General features: G+C 60.0%; 1 protein-coding gene across 4 annotated transcripts in view; it reads left to right on the top strand.

The window, feature by feature from the left end:
- ZNF536 (zinc finger protein 536) overlaps nucleotides 1–19,276 on the top strand; it is a 409,759-nt gene that overhangs the window by 265,221 nt on the left and 125,262 nt on the right. For all 4 annotated transcript variants that reach the window (XM_066243745.1, XM_066243744.1, XM_066243746.1 and 1 more), the window contains exons 4-5: nucleotides 4,706–4,858; nucleotides 16,520–18,079. In XM_066243745.1, the coding sequence (XP_066099842.1) occupies nucleotides 4,706–4,858; nucleotides 16,520–18,079 (1,713 nt within the window). The remainder of the gene's footprint in view (nucleotides 1–4,705; nucleotides 4,859–16,519; nucleotides 18,080–19,276) is intronic.

Below are 19,276 nucleotides of genomic sequence, written 5' to 3'. Positions count from 1 at the left end.
TCATCTCCATCACCACCACCACCAACAAGATCCTTGTTATAACAGTTTTAAGTGGAAATCTTTCCTGCTGTCCTGTGGGTGTGAGCAGGGTAAGGCTGCCTGGCAGGGTGCCCTGAGAACTGAGAAAACATGCACGATGTAAAGAGAACCCTCTTGCTTCTGTGATTTGGTCTCTCTCTGGCCCTTATTCCCCGAGTCACTCTGTGCATCCGTAGGGTGGCCTGGACCACTGGGATCAGTGCCGACCTCGCCGGAAGAACGCCAGCTCCTCTCCGTCAGCTCCTGAGCCCCTCCTGTGATGACAGATCTCCAGCTCTCCCTATTTTAACAGAACCAAGATATTTTTATCATTCATGCAAAGTCGGGTGGGGCCAGCTCCTGTTCATCTGGTGACGGAGTGACTCAGGCGGCCACTACTGTGTGATTCTGCCACCTCAATGTTTGTGTGGTGAAGTTGCCAGAACCGGGAAGGAGAGGCAGGATGTTCTCTCTGCTTGGCATCACCTCCCGCTACAGACCAGAGCGAGTCAGCGGGGTAAAGCAGGGACACGTGCAGGTTCAGGAGTACTAACTGTCCCTTCCTGGGCCCTTCCTCCCATTGTCTGAGACCATCCCCACTTTCTCATTTGAGTTAGAAGGAGGTCAGGGACATGAGTGAAAGGCCAAGCGAGGCCGTGGTGAGGACAGCCTCTGGGTGGCTTGGAACTCCCCAGCACGGCAGGACTACAGGACTCACATCCCCTGGGCCATGAGAAACCACGTCCTGGGTGGGCTGAAGGGATCTGCCCAGCACAGCCTGGTGTTCGGAACCCAGACGGGAAGTATCCCACTGCCTCCTGGCGAGCAAGCCTATTTTAAATGTGTGCTAAAGGAGCCTCGTCTTTAAAGATTACCTGGGGGCAAAATGTATCCTAAGCTACAGCATTATTTTATAAACCACGTTTCATACTTCGGACACACACAGTTTGGTTAGGATGTCATAAGACACTGCTATTGGTGTGCAGCAGGGACAGCCGCTGCCGGACGGCTTCAGACAGTCGCTAAGCGCGTTCACTGTGCCTAGGTTGCAACTTCAGGTCCTCCTGTCTTCCTAAGTGTCCGGTACAACCAGCTGTGGTTCTGGTACTGACGAAGGGCCTCAGGACCCATGGCCATACTTAGGCCACGCCTCCTACTCAGCCTGGCCTGCGGCAGCGGGGTGGGTGGGGCTTCCACCCTCCCCTGAGGGTCCAGAGCAGGCTGTGCTGTAAGGTCATGTGGTGCAGGCCTTCGCGGAGTCCTCTCTGGGGGTTGTCAGGAGCACACGGAGGTGTGGGAGGCACGGCAGAATGAGGGGTGTCAGCTATCTGACGGCGCCCACTAACGTCGCATTCCGGAGACGCACTGTGAAATGATTGGGTCTGTCTTCTGTTTTTCAGCACACACCCCCAGCTGGTGGGGACAGGCGAGAGCTGGCAGGGTTTCGGTACCTGTGACAGCCCCCTGTTCTGGGCGGGCACCCGGGAAGGGTAGCCCAAGCAGCTGGTTCCTGGGGAGTCTTAGTCGCTGCTCCCTACACGGCTCCACCCCTGAGGAGTGGATCCCACGTGGTTGAGGAGGGTCAAGACAAGAATGGGGGTCCCGGGAGTTTTTTCCTAACCATTTTGCCATCAGGCGGGACCCAGAGCACCTGGCTGAGGCTGGTGGGCACGGAGACAGGGTACAGAGTGCCAGGGCCACTCCGGCCTCCAGGAGCCGGCGGGACCGTCCGTCCATCCCGTCTATACAGACGCAGGTCTGAGGCCGGCCTCTGTCCACGTGCCCCCTTCCTTCCCCAGAGCTCTTGGAGAAGGTGTCCAGTGGTAGGGAAGGAGTACTCAGGCTGTGGGAAAAGACATTTCTTAAAACGCTCCAACCAACCCACAGATGGTCTGATAAAGGATCAGAGCTATAGCATTTAAAAGGCTACCTCCTCTCCGCCCCCGGTGTGCTGGAGGGGCTGGGGACAGGCAGTCTGTCTGTAACTGGAACCATGGCTGCTTCCCTGGCCAGGGTGCGTGCGGGGCTGCAGGCCAAGCCTCGGGCCTCCGTCCTGCGGCACCCTGCAGAAGGACAGCGGTCAGCACCCCACACAGGTGGACAAGGAGTCAGGCAGCCACATCTCACCCTTTGGGTGTCGTGGGCGCTCGGTGGGCTGAGCCGTGGTGAGCACAGGGTGCTGGCCAGTCCCCCGCGCGAGGCCCGGCCCAGTGTCCTCAGCCGTCGCTGTGCTTGGCTCGCCGCCCCTATGGACGCTTCCTGGGACCACCCACAATCCCCTTCATCGTCTCTCGGAGTTTGTTTTTCTAGTTGGATTTAGTCTAAGAGTAAACGCCATAGGCCTTCTGGCCCTCCAAAAAAAAAAAAAAAAAAGACATTTCTGTGTAAAGCGAAAATTGGATTCTTAAATCTGCAAGAAAAGCTGTTTATCTTAGAAATGTATTCCCTTTATTGGGCCACACATCTCCAGGATGGGAAGATGAAAGGGATGCAGACCCCGCCACCCCTCCAGCATCTGCTGCCAGGCGCTCACCCACGCCCTGGGAAGCCTTCCGGAGGGTCAGCCTCGCCCTCCTGCTAATCTGTGACCTGCCCTGGGGGGGGGGTTGGCGGGGTTCAGCGGGGGCTGCAGGGAGACCTGTCCCCCACTCTCTGCGCTCCGCTCCGCCCTTTCTGTTTGACGGCCCTGTTGTGCTGGAGGGGTGGGCTTGGTTGGAGGACGACTTGGGAGCGGAGCCGTGTGCAGACCCGTGGGCATATAGCAGCAGGAGTCCACACCGGCCTCCTTTCCCCTGAAGCCGACATCCAGGGCACCTGTGCCTGCTTATAACTGGCACCGAGAGCTGTGGGCCCCCGGCTTGAGCGGGGCACCTCCCTGCGGGACAGTGAGCGCTCACCGTTGTTCTGAGCTGATCCTGCCGGCCCACCGACGGGAAGCTGAGCCAATCTGGGAGACCCGTGCCCGTGATGAGGATGGGGGCGGGCAAGAAGGTGGGTAAGAGGGGTCATTATAGCTGTTTAAACCCAGCCTATGGGCGACTTGGTTTGGCACCAGACTGGTTCTCCTGGGCTCTTGGGGAACTGGTTCAGGACAAAGGCAGCCACTGGTGGACTCTGCCCGGGGGTGTGGGTGGCCCGCTGGGGCCGCACGTGGGCACGCGCTTGCTGGGACACTGCACATGCTCTCGGGCTCGTTTGGCCTCATCCCTCAGCCTGTCCACACTCGCGTGGGGCATTCACAAGCCTGGTGCTCGGTAGGCTGAGCTCAGCACAGGGCAAACTGGGAGGAAAAAGATGTCAGGTAATCAGACCCTCAGGATGGCTCTCCCCAGGGTGGTCAGAGGAGTTAGGAGACTAGGATTAGGGTGAGCCCTCCAAGAACTTTTTTTCCGGGTGACGGTGTCGTTGTGTGTAGTCAGGACGCAGGCCATGCTGGAGCGTTTCCACGCCTGCTCTGCACACGTCCCAATGAGGATGAAGTGTGTTTCCCTTCATCCTGCTTACGGCCTAGAAGTTGGTCCCTTTGGGATGCAAGCAGCAAACTCCAGTGACCAGAATCACAGAATAAAGGTCCATTTGCATTTTCCATGGTTTGCAAGGTACAAATCTTGTTTATTCTGCTCTCTGCAGAGCCCACATGTCTGTTGTTACCCCAGAAGGTCCCCTAGTTCTCACAGTGGCTCTATCATGGGGCCCCGGGGTGGGGCAGAGGCCTCAGCTAGCCGAGCAAGGACCCTACCGGCCTCCGGGACTCGGGGTCTGTGCAGCTCTCCCGCCCTGCTTGTCGGCCTCGGGTGTTGCAACAACGTAGCTTGTTGCAACAACGTAGCTTGCAAACCCTGGGATGTTTCCACAGTTGTATTTACTGTTTAGTCCGAACATTTCTGCGCCAAAGTCCGCCACATTGTAAATGTTACTCTGTGTCCTGATGGTTTGGGTTATGCAAGAAATAACAGCCGGCTGATCGACACTTTGCAGACAGAGTCGCAAGTTGCGGGCTCCGAGTTTACAGGCGTTTGCAGCTGAGTTTGTCCACGTGACATTGGATCCCTCTCTCTCTCTCTCTCTCTCTCTCTCTCTGTTGGTTGCGGGCTGATTGCGGAACTGCATTTCCAGACTTTTCTTCTCTCTTCCGTGAGATCACAGCAGCCAGCAATATCGACAAGACTACAAGGACGAAATGCTCTATTTGGGATAATTTTCTTTCCTGTCCCAGAATAGCTGTGTATCTGCATGTCTCCAAGATTCAGCAGAGACACATCTTTTTCTTTTTTTTTTTTTTGAGTTTCTGATGACAAATTCTCCAGTGAGTCCATATTATATATTAATCAGATTCAACAAACACCAACATTTTTTAAAATTTTTTTGGGAAGAAGAAAAAAAAACTATTTAATAGGAGCTCAGCAAAAGAAGAAATCCAGCCAGCTGCTGACACAGCTGTTTCTTTTCTTGTTTAATTCAGTTCAATATAAAGGTACCATATGCCACTTAAAACGACGATAGGAGAGATGAAATAATTTTAGAGAATAACAAGAAAATACATGAATTGTCAGCATTCTGTCAGGTTTAAAGAATGAAATAGACAGGTGTGGTATTGACATGTTTAACTTTGTGTGATGTTAGCAGTTCTGGTGCGAACAACGCGTGACATGTGCTAACGTGACGTGCGAACGTTTCCCCGCTGCAGACATCGGCGAGGAGGCGGGGAGACCGGCCGGCGTCCAGCCGCCCGCGCTGCTTCGGGACAGGAGCCTGGGCTCGGCCATGAAGGACTGCCCGTACTGTGGGAAGACCTTCCGGACATCCCACCACCTCAAGGTGCATCTGAGAATACACACAGGTGAGCGGCCGGGCGTCATGCAGGGGCGCGGCTCAGAGGGGCTCGAGACCCCCCGCCCCTGCCCCGGGTCTCCTGGGGCCGGTGTGCACACCGCGGTGTGTGTCCGTGCATCGCGGCCGCACTCCCGACGGACACGCAGGCCTGCGGTCCAGGCCCCGGTGACCCAAGGGGCCAGGCACTTGGCCGAGCGCTGCTTTCTGATGGAGTGAGGTGGCACGTGCAAACCTGGTACCGAGCGGCGGTCTTCCGGGTCACAGAGCGACGGGAGCCCGGGTCAAACTCTCTCGTGTACGAAAGGGGACGTCACAGCTCCCCAGACATCATCCGGCCAGGATCAGAGGCTGGCCCCGGGGGGATCAGAGGCCAGCCCCGGGGGGATCAGAGGCCGGCACCGGGGGGTTCAGAGGCCGGCCCCGGGGGGATCAGAGGCCAGCACCGGGGGGATCAGAGGGGTTCAGAGGCCGGCCCCGGGGGGATCAGAGGCCGGCACCAGGGGGATCAGAGGCCGGCACCGGGGGGTTCAGAGGCCGGCCCCGGGGGGATCAGAGGCCGGCACCAGGGGGATCAGAGGCCGGCACCGGGGGGTTCAGAGGCCGGCCCCGGGGGGATCAGAGGCCGGCCCCGGGGGGATCAGAGGCCGGCACCGGGGGGATCAGAGGCCAGCACCGGGGGGATCAGAGGGGTTCAGAGGCCGGCACCGGGGGGTTCAGAGGGGTTCAGAGGCCGGCACCGGGGGGATCAGAGGCCGGCACCGGGGGGTTCAGAGGGGTTCAGAGGCCGGCACCAGGGGGTTCAGAGGCCAGCACCGGGGGGTTCAGAGGGGTTCAGAGGCCAGCACCGGGGGGATCAGAGGCCGGCACCGGGGGGTTCAGAGGGGTTCAGAGGCCGGCACCGGGGGGATCAGAGGCCGGCACCGGGGGGATCAGAGGCCAGCACCAGGGGGTTCAGAGGCCGGCACCGGGGGGTTCAGAGGCTGGCACTGGAGGGTCAGAGGCCGGCACCGGGGGGTTCAGAGGCCAGCACCGGGGGGTTCAGAGGCCGGCCCGGGGGGTTCAGAGGCCAGCACTGGAGGGGTCAGAGGCCAACACCGGAGGGGTCAGAGGCCAACACCGGGGGGTTCAGAGGCCGGCCCGGGGGGTTCAGAGGCCAGCACTGGAGGGGTCAGAGGCCAACACCGGGGGGTTCAGAGGCCGGCCTGGGGGGTTCAGAGGCCAGCCCGGGGGGGTTCAGAGGCCAGCACTGGAGGGTCAGAGGCCAGCACCTGGGGGTTCAGAGGCCAACACCGGGGGGTTCAGAGGCCGGCCCCGGGGGGTTCAGAGGCCAGCACTGGAGGGATCAGAGGCCAGCACCGGGGGGTTCAGAGGCCGGCCTGGGGGGTTCAGAGGCCAGCCCGGGGGGTTCAGAGGCCAGCACTGGAGGGTCAGAGGCCAGCACCGGGGGGTTCAGAGGCCGGCCCGGGGGGTTCAGAGGCCAGCACTGGAGGGTCAGAGGCCAGCACCGGGGGGTTCAGAGGCCAGCACTGGAGGGTCAGAGGCCAGCACCGGGGGGTTCAGAGGCCAGCACCGGGGGGTTCAGAGGCCGGCCCGGGGGGTTCAGAGGCCAGCACCCGGGGGATCAGAGGCCGGCACCAGGGGGTTCAGAGGCCGGCACGGGGGGGGGGGGGGGGGATGGCTGCTGGCCCCGTCTGGCACCGGCTTGCCCCTGCAGGTGGCGGGCCCGACTCGGTCTCTCTGCCCTGTCTCCACCCCCGTTCTTTCCTGCTTCCCCAGCGGGGGGGGGGTGGGGGGTGGGGGGTGGTGGTGGACGTTGCCGGCAGAGGAGAAACATCTGTCTGAGACACGGATACCTCCATTTTCTTTGATTTTTTTCCCCCTGACACTTTATCTATTGGAGTATGAGCTGCTTCAGAGAATAGACAAATATGCCATCTATTTTCAAAAATAATTGTGGTCTGTTTCCCAAGGAATCAATACAGCTCAGGGCTGTGAGGATATGTAGTGATGAGGGCCGCGTGTACTGCCTGCGGTGAGAGCCGGGACGCCCCTCACCTGGACCCTCCCCTGCCGCCCTCCAGTCGCCCTGACACGAGGGGAGCCCCAAGGACGGGCAGCCGTGCGCCCGCAGCTGCGGCTTCGCTCAGCGTGGTCACAGGCCCGCCCATCCAGCCCAAGCTCATCCGTCTCATGGAGTCCTCCCAGGGCCAAAAGCGATCTCCCAAAGCCAGGGTCCACCCATCGCCTGACCTGTGGGATCCGGCCGGCTGGCGCTGCTGATGGCCGTCCTCGGCTGTCCCCAGCCCTCCTGCCTCCTCCTGTCAGCCCGGTGCTCCCGCAGTGGGACGGCATGCCCACCGCCACCGCCACCCAGAATGCCCCCCTCCTGGGCTGTCACCGTGACCCCGTCCAAGAGACCGGGCCTGACGCCCCATCTGAAACACCCCTCACACCCCCGTTTTGTTTTCCTCATCTACTTCACACTTCCCAAAATTTCCCCGTTCCACTCAGGGGGTTGGGAGAGCGTGAGCCCGGCAGGAGTGCTTGTCCTGTGGACGGCTGTGATTTCCTGTCCCGGGGCCGGCACGAGCACCTTACGTGCGGCAGGTGCACGGTGCGTGTGTTTGGACGGCTGTGATTTCCTGTCCCGGGGCCGGCACGAGCACCTTACGTGCGGCAGGTGCACGGTGCGTGTGTTTGGACGGCTGTGATTTCCTGTCCCGGGGCCGGCACGAGCACCTTTCATGCAGCAGGTGCACGGTGCGTGTGTTTGGACGGCTGTGATTTCCTGTCCCGGGGCCGGCACGAGCACCTTACGTGCGGCAGGTGCACGGTGCGTGTGTTTGGACGGCTGTGATTTCCTGTTCCGGGGCCGGCATGAGCACCTTTCATGCAGCAGGTGCACGGTGCGTGTGTTTGGATGGTTGAATGGTGTAGCACAGGTGTGGCTCCGTGAGTGACCCTGCTCAGGTGACCCTCACACCGTGCCGGGGCACGGAGGGAGCAGGGGCAGTGGGGCTGGTGGCCGCTTCCTGGGACCCTGTGGTCCTGTTGGGAAGGCAATCTGAACGCCCACAGCCGTGGGGAGCGTGCGTGGCACCCACTTCTCGCTTGTGGGACCCCCGGCTGCAGACCTGCCCTAGGAGCTCGGGCACTGGCCCCGGATTTTGGCCACCAGGTTCACTTTTTGAAATTTTAGCTCCTGAGAAAGAGGCTTTTTTCCAAACTTCTGGGTTGGTTTTTTTTCTGCTTCACAAACTTCTGAAACTCCCGACCAGGCTGGGCTGCAGACAGATGCTTTCTGGAAACTTCCCAGAATAAGGAAGAAAATGAGAGACGCCATGGAAACGTCACCACCCCCGCCGCCCCGCCCCTGTCCCCAGGCCGCATTCGCGGTGTTTAAAAGGCAGAATGTTAACCAGATAGAGATCAATTTCCTTTCCATCAGAGAACAAAGACGGTGGAAAGTGATTCCAGGTGTGAGTGGACCCAGCGGACTGTGCTCTGTGCCCGAAAGTCTGCACAGCAAGCAGCCAGGACGGCGTGGTCAGAGCCTGGGTGACACGAGCAATCAACCCTGTCAGCAGCCTGTTCACACGGGCCCCCGTGGGGGGTCCCCTTCCCTGTCTAGTGTCTGCATCTTGAGGTGACCTGGCCGGGGACAGCGGTCTGAGATAGAATACACGTTTCCAAAGTGCCATCTTTTGAAGTTCTCCTAGATCGGACCCGGAGGAGCGCGTCACACTTTGTTATGTAACCAATACGTGTTGATGGGTCGGGATGAGCGGGAGCCGGCTGTGGCCTGTCTCGGTCATACTGTCCTCGGGAGAGGTCCTGACTGTGTGACATTGGAGGACAGATGGAGACACGCTCCGTGTTCCTCCCTCCCCGACTCAGTTCCCGCTCTCCGCCCACACCTGTGTGTTAGGCAGGTGTGAGGAGCTGTCCCTCAGGTGGTTCTGAGTCCCCTGTGCCCTGGCCAGCCCGTGCGGTGCTGAGGGGAGGCCCTGGGGACCCTCTGGTTCTGGAGGCTGCCCCAAGCTGGCCCCTGCTGCTCCCCTGGGGAGCCTGCTGTTTTGTCCAGTTTGAAACATTATCTTGGGGTGACTAGGACCCGGCCGCTGGACATGTGCCATCTGCCTTCCAGAGGAAGGGCTGTGGCTCGAGAGCTGGTCAGTGCGGCTCAGTGAGGAGACGTGGGGGGCGGGAGTGGGGTGTCCCCGGAGAGACACGGTCTGTGTCAGTGTATCACACGGAAGCGCCCGCCTGGTCGTGGGGCTGAGACGTCCTGAGATCAGCCCGCTGGAGACAGGAGAGTGGACGGCACGGACTCAGCCTGGGTCCAGAGGCAGGAGAAGAGCAACGTCCCCTTTCTGAGACAGGGACAGCGAGGCCCCTTGCCCAGTGTCCTGCTTGGGGCAGGCCTCCCATGGGCTGGACGAGCCCGCCCACATCCGGGAGGGCCGTGGTTTTGCCGGGTCTACCTCTGAAACATTAATTCCGGAAACGGCCTCTTTACCCAGGTGTCCGGGCACCGCGGGGCCCAGCTAAGCAGACTCGTAAGATGAAGCGTCACAGAAGAGCATCACAGACACTCTGCCCTCCCCGGAGGCAGCAGGCGGAGCCGTCCCCGGGGCCACCCTGAGGGCTGGGCCATCACTCTGTGGTGGGCGGAGCTGTCCCCGGGGTCGCCCTGAGGGCTGTGCTGTCACTCCGTGGTGGGCGGAGCTGTCCCCGGGGCCACCCTGAGGGCTGGGCTGTCACTCCATGGTGGGCGGAGCTGTCCCCGGGGCCGCCCTGAGGGCTGGGCTGTCACCCCGTGGTGGGCGGAGCTGTCCCCAGGCCGCCCTGAGGGCTGGCCCGTCACCCCGTGGTGGGCGAGCGCTGTGCTCACTCACTGTCACTGCTCCAGGTTTCTCCCCGGGGTCCAGGGTCCAGGTGTCAGCTGAGAGGCAGACGGGGGAGGTGCTGATGTCAGTCCCGGGGTGCACGTTGCTCCACTCAGCCCCTGATCTGTGGGGGCCCCAGGCTGGGGGTGTTTGTGGCTCACCCATGCATCCAGCTTCCCAGGAGAAGGCTGCCGTCTCGGAATGACCACCGTGGAGACATGTAATAAGCAACCTCACTCGTGAGAACGCAGAGGCGGAAAGTTCAGGGACTCATTAAAAATAAATCCCATTCGATTTCCGCTTTCCCATTGCGAGCGGGGTTATGAATCTTCTTTAGCCGCGCTGCCCGCGCGGGCCCAGCCTGGACTTCGGAAGCTTTGACGGCAAGGAGTCTGCACAGAGCTGCCAGCGGTGCCTTCGTCTGCGGTGGGCCTGGAGCATCTGCGTGGTGGCAGAGTGGGACGGACGGTGCCCTCCCAGCTCTCGCCTGCGTGCTGGTCACCTGGCTCCTCTGCCCCGATAGGACCACGGAGACTGGATGTGACAGGACTTCTGTCCTAAACCGCAGAGGGCTGTGTGCCCAGCGGGGGCCGAGGGAGTCCTGGGAGTCCCTTCCCTCACAGCTGAGGCTGTGTGTCTACACGGTCTGACGGCAGCCGGCTGATCTCCGAGCAGCTCAGCCCTGGGGAACGGGGACAGTTAACGATAACAGTGCTGACAACCAACTCTCAGCTGTGCGGCCGCACTGAGCGCACACGTGGGGTGAATTCACTCCTTGTCCTCGTGGCACCTCGGTGCTGACACAGGAAGTCCCCCGACCTGTCCCAGCATCAGCGACGGACCCCCGTGCCGGTCGGCTGAATCCGGAGTCCCGTCCCTGTCCCTGCTGCACCGGAGTGAGTTCTTCTTTCCCCGGTGCAGCTCTGGCTCGCGGTAGGGCCACGCGATGACACATCTAGAACAGCGCATGCTCACACGCGCCCCACGGAGGGGAGGAGGTGACAGGTGCCCAGAAGGTGTGTGGACGCAGTGCACCGGCCTCCTCCTCCGCCCAAAGCAGACAGGCCGCCCCCGGGCCCCGGTGTCCCCTCCAGCACGGGGTGGGCGGGGTGGGACACTGGGACGTGGCGCGACACTGGGACGTGGCGCGTGCTGGTGCAGTGACCCCCCAGGGGCCTGGCGCCCGACCACACCAGCCTTACCCCTGCTGCGTCTCCTTCCTCTTCTAGACGAGGTGACCAGCTGTGCCCCCCTCCCGCCCCGTGAGGGCACACTGAGTAAACCTGCAACACAGGAGCGGTTCCCACGGGAGCCGCGGCCATTTCCACTCCTAAAGGAACAAGCGTGTGCCGCTCTCAGAGGGTGGGGGGCGACCCCGAGCGATGACAGAGGAAGGAAAACACTATACATATACCCACTCGCCCAAAGGGAGAGGACTCTTCTTTTTCCTTTCTTCCTGTTTTGAACGAAAAATGTCACCCTTCCCACATCCCTGAGATGAAGGAAAAGGCCCCTCGTCCCCGTCCAGGGCCCCCCGCTGTGCCCCTCCCGCCCTCGTGACATCCCAAACTTTTGTGGGGAATAATTGATCGGATTTAAATTTCCTTAAAAGTTGAAGAGGTAATGTTACGGTATAAATTTCCCACCAAACAGTAAGTAGGGAAATATCCATTAGCGAAATTAACCACAGTTTCTAGGTAGCTAACAATGTGCCGTATACAGTAGGGCACGGCTAATGAACACTGCAGTGGGGCGATATTTCATTATACAAATTAATGCTCACATTTTAATGGGAAAGTCACATAATGAATCTCGGCTTCCGTGACAGCAATTAGAGACACAGATTGTCCCCTTCTGGACAAGGCACTGTTTAGCAATAAGCAGCTGTGTGAGAAGTCTCCAGGTCTACAACACATAGATGTGTGTGTGTGTGTGTGTGTGTGTGTGTGTGTATGCTTTGGGGGGAATTAGCACACAGTTTATATTTATGTCCCGGAGCTCCGCCACAAAGGCCCCGCCGTATTTATCTCTCCCGGTATTAACTGAGGAGGTGGAGGAGGACTAAATAAATATCGCGCGGACACCGTGAACCCGGGGGGGGGGGGGGGGGGGGGCGATAAAAAAATCAAACACATCCCGGTGGCTCCGTGTGTGTGAAACCGGAAACACTTCCGGAGAGTTAGCAAAACACACAGAGAGGAGGACAGAACTCCGGAGGCAGGAAGCCCTTCTCAGCAGCTCCGTAGACGGGTTTCCGAAGGAGATGGGTCTGCACGGACACGCCTGTCGTGTTGGGAACGTGGCTCTGAACTGGCCGCACACGACGCCTGCGCGGGTCGGCCGGCCGGTTCCTTCGGCTTCTCCAGCGCGAGGTGGAGGGGCGGGGTGAAGGGCGGGGCGAGGGGGGCGGCGGCCGCGTGCACACGGGCGGGGTCCGCGCGGCCAGTGCTTCCCCGCGGCTGGCGGGACCTCTTACCCCCTCGTCAGCGGGAGCTGGTTTGACTGATGAGATGGTTCCGATGACGTCTTGGGTCTACCTCGCTGAGGCTGGTCGCTGTTGGTGACACCCGTTCTGGCAAGACTCTTGTTTTCTAGAAAGGCATTGTTTGGGCCACATCTTATAACCTGAACAGGCTGTGGGAGGTTCCCCGTGGTCATCAGTGTCCTGCAGGTCCTCCGGTGGGGGGTGGCGTGGCTCTGGCCCTCCTTCCTCCCAGACGCAGGGTCCGGAAGGGCCACCTGGTCCAGACCCCCTCGGCAGGTAGGGCCTGTGCCCCCCTCGTGTTTGAGAAAGCGTTTAAGTAGGTGCCAGCATTTAACAACCAGGGTGTTGCCTGTCGAGATCTAGAAGTGTGGCTTTTCCTAGAAAGTCAGCCTTCCCTGTGTCCACTGATGGTTGGACGTGAGTGGTGGCCGCCTTGTGGGACAGGTGTTGTGGGGTGCCAGCCCTCTGCTACCCACAGCCCGTGATCAGCCCGGCGCTGGAGGCCTCTGCGAATGAGGAGCCTGCAGCAGGCGGATGCAGAGATGGCGACCCCAGATGTCACGGGGTGACCGCTGGGGGCTTGGGGAAGCCTGTGTGATCCCCCCGTAAGTCTGGACTCATTTATGACCTAAATAGACAATCGCTTAACTGGACAGAGCTGGGGTGGCCGCTGCCACGGGGCCGCATGGGGAATGCCCTTCCACGTCTCGGGCAGAGTCCACCAGGGTGGGGACAGACGTGTTCCTGGGCGGGAGCCCCGGGCGGGAGAGCCAGGATGTGTCGGGCTGAAGCGGTGGCCGGATGGATGGGTGGCACCAATGGAGAAGCAGCCCTCAGCACAGGTGGTCACGTGTTTGTCTGCTGACCAGACGCAGGAGCAGCCTTTGACCACACGTCAGGGTGACTGAGTGTGCCTGCAGACGCCTCCCACCCTCCGTGGGCCTGGGTGTGAGCAGGGGCATCCTGAGCCCCCTGAAATGAGCCCTTCGGGGAGAGAGTCTGGACGTGGCCAGAGGCAGAGGAGGCCCTTGGGCCTCCCTAGGAATTCTGCAGGGGGCGTGCCCACCCCAGACAGCAGGGAAGCTGCCTTCCCGGAGGCCTCCTGGGCCTCAGAGGTGAAGCAGGAAGGGTGAGGGGGGTTTCCAGGCCGGGGGACAGGATGGTGGTTCAAATCATGAAGGACCCTAAAAATAAAACAGCATCAGGGCTTTGTTAGTTTTTTCAAACACAAATCTGACAGGTGGCTTCTCCTGTGGAGTACTGGCCTGGGGTGCGGGGGCAGTGGGGGCGGTCACCCTACTTCCTGGCCTTTGGGACCGAGCAGGGGTGGGACCTGGGGAGTGGACAGCGGAGAGCTCGGCCCCGGGCCTGTGGATGGCAGAGGCGGGTGGTGATGGCCCTCCGGGACCTGCGTGTGCTGTGTGGCCACATAAACCTTCACGTCTCACCGGGGCCGGACCCCAGGGACTCAGGCCGTGAGGGCGGACGTGCTCCTCCCAGCAACACAGTGTCCCCGAGCAGCGAGGCCAAGACCTGTCGGCGCTTCCCAAGGGCGGGGTGTTCAGCGAGGAGACGCATTGTCTCTGTGCGTGTATGCGTGTGTGTATGTGTGTGCGTGTATGCGTGTGTGTATGTGTGTGCGTGTGTGCGTGTGTGTGCGTGTGTGTGCGTGTGTGCGTGTGTGTGTGTGCGTGTGTGTGTGAGCAGGTGATATATGGTGTGATGTGTGTGCATGTGTGTGCATGTGCGTTGTATGGTGTGTGCACATGCATGTGTGTGATGTGTGATGTGATAGTGCATGTGTGATGTATGGTGTGTGTGATTATGGTGTGTGCACATGCATGTGTGTGCTGTATGGTATGATGTGTGCATGTGTGATGTATGGTGTGTCTGTGTATATGATGTATGGTTTGTGTGTGTGTATGTGATGTATGGTGTGACGTGTGCATGTGCATGTGTGATGTATAGTGTGTGAGGTGTGGTGTGTGAACACCACTTGCATTTATAACCACATGACATGCCTCCTCTGAGGCCCATGAGGGTGGGCCTCCCTCTGCTTAGTCATCACTCCCACCCTGACGCGGGAGACTGGAGGTTCTCCTTCATCCATCAGTCCACGGGAGTCGATGACTCTGCACTTTGCTGGTGTACGGGTTTGTACGTGTGTGTGCCCAGGCGTCCCTGGGCTTCAGAGCTGCCACGCGCCCTCTGGGAAGAGACCCTGGTGCCCAGGCTGCATGCTGGGCCAGTGGGCAGAATTTCTGCAGGTGGGGGTGGGCCTAGGAGTCGGCGGTTTCTAAGACGCTTCAGAGAATTCCATCTTGGTTTTCCGAAGTGTGCTCTTTCCGCTGTCTGCGTCAGGACCGCAGGGACGCTGGGGACACGCCCGCTCTGGCCCCCGCCCCGACCTCGGGCACCAGGGCTGGAGCTCACTGTGCCTTGGAGGTTGAGACGCTCAGCCCAGGTGGTGAACCACGTCCTTTGGAAATGCACCCACGCCGCCCGCTCTCTCCACTCGTGCCCACGGGCACAGCGCACACAGCTGCCCTGCAGCTGCCACGGTGGAGGCCGGGATGTGGTCTGCAAACCCGGTTTGATTCATGATTGAGATGCACTGAATCGTCCCCAGGTGCATCTCTGCAGTGCAGGCCGTCCCCCACACCCCAGGCCCCAGGTGCCCGCTGACCCAGCAGCTGGACCCCAAGCTCCTCACCAGGCTCCCCCGCCCCCGCTGCCTCAGGGGTGGCCTCTGCTCCGACAGGCCACCAGCTCCCGGGCCAGCCCCACCCACAGCACTGTCCACGCCGGGTGTCCTGGTCTCCTTCTGGTGAGATGTCCAGACAGCAGTGGTTGAAGTGAGTCTGGGCCTCCCTGCTCGGAGCAGGACTCCTGGTCACCAAGTCCTCCACCCGTCGGCAGCGTCACCCCCAAACGCTCACACTCACAGGATGGGGCTCCTGGCGTCGGCCGAGCCCAGGCTCAGGGCGATATTCACCGGTGACCTCGTTGTCAGCTTTACAGGGGATGAGGGCAGGGTGGGGACCCTGGGTTTGCTCAGAGACATCACTGTGGGAGTGGACGGGCGTGGCCACTGTGATCGGCTCACAGGTCATCTTCCGCTCTGGAGAGCGTTTCCACTCCCAGGTCCCCGAGTGGCCGACAGATTCCTGCGAGGTCGTTAAAGTCCACACGTGTGCAGCCTTGTTGTCCTCTCTGTCCCCCAGTGCGGCCTGAGTCACGTCACCCGGGCTGACGTCTCTTCCGGGGAGGAAAGAACAGTAGAAAGTTAGGTGGTGAATTTAAGTAAATACTTAACTCACCAAAACAATCTTCTCTGTTTTAAAACACTGCCCTTAAAGCTATTTTTATTCTCTGGAAAGTGCTTGTTACAGGTAAATTACACATTTTACTACTGGAGCATTAGGTTGGCCATTAGTACAAATTTAAGGCGCTACAAAGACCAGTAGATAATGTTAATTTCAAACACAGAAACTAAATATCTTTTGCACCCTTTTATTACTCATTTTCTTTTTTTAAGTTTTATTGACCGCTTTTTTTTTTTTTAATCTCCACGCTCTGTCTTCTTACGTGCCGCAATCCACAACGCGCTGTAATGGTATTAATATTTTATAGACTCGGTATTTATAGTTCTTTATTTGGAAACAATGCAGTGGGTCTGCAGCTATCCGAGCCCGTCTGGAGTGGTGCCCTCCAAATAATGATAAATTACTCGTGCTACATGCCATTTGCTAATTATATCCATGATTTACTGCAGAGCGAGGCTTAAATCATTCATTTCAGTCTTGCGTAACAGGGCCATAAAATTTTTAGGTTTAAAAATGGTTTCCACGTGTATAATTTAAACAAATTTTAGAGCCATTGTATATACAAAGTATTGCAACCAGCCATTTGTTACATTACTTGGCCTTTTTTAAAAAAAACTTCTACTTTTAATGATTGCCGCGGTTGAAATTATTTTGATGCTTAATTTTCATAATCATAGCTTTTAAATCTTACAGCCGTTTTCGCATGTGAGATAAAGAAAAAGATAGCTAATTGCGTGTGGATAGTATGTCATTCCTGAACAGCCCCACCCGGTGTGGGATCGTTAGGAAGGCGCAAGAGCACGAATCCTTCTTCTGTTCGAAGAGCAGTTGTTCTCTGGCTATTTACTAAGTGGGGGCTGCTTTGTCTCCAAGAACAAGTGTTGATCCTTCTAGCCTCGTTTGCCACACAAAGTGAGATAAACACTTTATTTTCTCTCTCTCTCTCTCCTGTACCAAAAACCTTGCAGGTGAGAAGCCCTACAAGTGTCCCCACTGTGACTACGCTGGCACCCAGTCTGCCTCCTTGAAGTACCATTTAGAACGTCACCACCGGGAGCGGCAGAACGGGGCCGGGCCCCTGTCTGGCCAGCCGCCCAGCCAGGATCACCGGGACGAGCTGTCCAGCAAGGCGGCCCTGTTCATCAGGCCGGACGTCCTGAGGGGCGCCTTCAAGGGCCTCCCCGGGGTGGACTTCCGAGGTGGGTCTGCCTCGCAGCCGTGGACGTTGGGAGCGCTCTCGTCCGGGGACCACCCCAGCCAGGCCGCCGCCGGCCTCTCTTCCGAGGCCCCTTCGGACGCTCTGAAGGGCACCGATCTGCCTTCCAAGAGTGCCCACTTCTCCGAAGTCGGAAGAGCCTACCAGAGCATCGTGAGCAATGGTGTGAGTTTCCAAGGGTCTCTGCAAGCGTTCATGGACAGCTTCGTGCTCACCTCCCTGAAGAAGGAGAAGGACGTGAAGGACCCCCCCTCCGCCAGAGCCCATGGGGCCGAGGGTGGCGAGGACAAGGGCGGGGGCAGGGTGGCCCCGAGGAGGTCGGAGAAGTCCCAGTACGAGCCCCTGGACCTGTCCGTGCGGCCGGAGGCCGCCCCCCTGCCAGGCTCCCAGGTGACAGTGCAGGACAGCGTGGCATGGCACGGCTGCCTCTTCTGCGCCTTCACGACCTCGTCCATGGAGCTCATGGCCTTGCACCTGCAGGCCAGCCACTTGGGCAAAGCGAAACGCACAGACCACGCCGCGGGGATGACCGTCCACTGCAAGGAGCACGTCCGGGAGGCCAGCAAGGTGGCCCTGTTGCCCTCGGTGCAGTCGAACAAGGAGATGACCCTAGCCGGCTTGATGGGGCCGCTGGACTCCGCCCCAGAGAAGACAGCCCAGGGACCGGCCAAAGAGGCTCTGGGGGAACAGAAGAGCGGCCCGTGGCCTGGCCACGTGGACCCCGCGTTCTGTAACTTCCCGTCAGGCTTCTACAAGCAGTTTGGTGTCTACCCGGGCGCAGTGGGCTCGGGGGGAGCCCCCAGTTCCGGCCCCAACAAGGGGCCTGACGGGAAGACCCACCCGGAAGACGACGCCCCCATCCTGATCCCCGACACCGCAGACAAGAACGCGCCTGACGACCTCTCAGACGTCGCCTCCTCGGAGGACATGGACTCCGCCAAGGGGGACGACGAGGAGGAGGACATCGAGGCCGAGCCCGAGGTGACGCGGAAGCCGCCCGCCCCCAGCAGGGACGGCAGCAGCGACGGCGGGGACAGCCTGCTGTCCGCGGGCCCCCCGCCCCAGCCCGTCCCGGGACTCGTGTCGCCTCTGCCCCAGGCGCCCGAGAAGCCCTGGCACAGCCCGGGCCTTCTTCCCGCCCAGGACCCTGCGGCGGGCCTGCCCCCCAGGCCGGAGCGGGGGCCCCCGGGCCTGGAGAAGTCGGTGAACGTGCTGTCGGTCCTCAGGGCCTACAGTGCCGACGGCTCAGCGGCCTTCAACGGACTTGCCGGCACAGCCAGTCCCGGGTGTGTGAAGAGGCCAGACTTGTGTGGTAAGTTCCAGCGTCCTCTTCCTTGAGTTCATTCCCCAAAACATCCGTGCCGACGCGTGCATTTTGCTTTAAGAGAAAAAAAAAACCCCAACAAAACAAAATGGGATAGACACGCTCATTAGCAGATTTGAACTGAACGTAAAAGAGGCCCCAGCAGTGCGACCGACACAACACAGACCGTCCTGGGAGTCGGCCTCGTGCGGAGCCAGAGCCTCACCCTGCAGGGCTCCGGGCTGCCCTGCAGGGACCGGGGGGCCGGGACCCCCAGCCTGGGACGGGGGGCGTGTCTCACAGGGAGAACGGCCCCTCTGTTTTAATTCTGATCTCAAAGGGAGGGGGAGAACACACTTACACACACACACACACATGCGCACACACACATGCGCACACACACACGCACACACACGGGGAAAAGAGACAGGGTAACTTGCAAACTTTTCAGTATCTTTAACATACGCCTAAGATGCTGCCTAAAGACTTTGCTTGCTGCTCTGCTAAGCAGATCTGCTTTCTGGAACTTTCCTGAGGCGGCTGAGAGGGTACCAAGCGCCTGTCACACTAACCACAAGCCGGGAGTCCGGGGGCCCCCACCCCAATCAGGGAGGCGGCTGTGGGCTGTGGGCTGTGGGCGACTCATCCTTGAGACATACCAACGGCGGTGACCGTGCCTCTGGCCCTCTGTCCCGTTGCTGCTTTCTGTGCATCTCTCCACCCCCCCGCCCCCCCTGTCTGCTGCTCTGCCGAGAGGCGTGCACCCTGCATCCCTGGTTGCCAGTGCTGTGAGCCTCTGTGTGTGTGTGTCGGAGCCCTGCCCACCTGCTTGGCCAGTCCTTCTTGACCTCCTTGGAGAATACAGTTGCCCCACGTAATGCCAGATCTTAAGAGAGGAACAGTACACGTGAGGCCTAGGATGGGGTCAGAGGCACGGGAGGTGGGCACGCGGGTCGGAGTTCTTCTCTCGCCTCTCAGCAGTCCCCCTGGGAAGGCTCTCTCCCGACAGAGTCTCAGCCCCAAGGAGCCTCGCCAGGGACCAGGGACAGTGGGGTCCTCGGCCGGCTGTCTGCGAATGGGCTTCTGTGACTGACTTCCTGTGTTGAGAAAGGGGGAGAGGGGGGAGGAAGGGAGAGAGGGAGGGAGGGAGGGAGGGAGGGAGGGAGGGAGGAAGGGAGGAAGGGAGGAAGGGAGGAAGGGAGGAAG

The sequence above is a fragment of the Saccopteryx bilineata genome, chromosome 9 (genome assembly GCF_036850765.1).
Source record: "Saccopteryx bilineata isolate mSacBil1 chromosome 9, mSacBil1_pri_phased_curated, whole genome shotgun sequence".
In the NCBI taxonomy this organism is placed as follows: domain Eukaryota; kingdom Metazoa; phylum Chordata; class Mammalia; order Chiroptera; family Emballonuridae; genus Saccopteryx; species Saccopteryx bilineata.
Note: the sequence above shows the minus strand (reverse complement) of the source record. Positions and strands in the feature narration are given on the sequence as shown.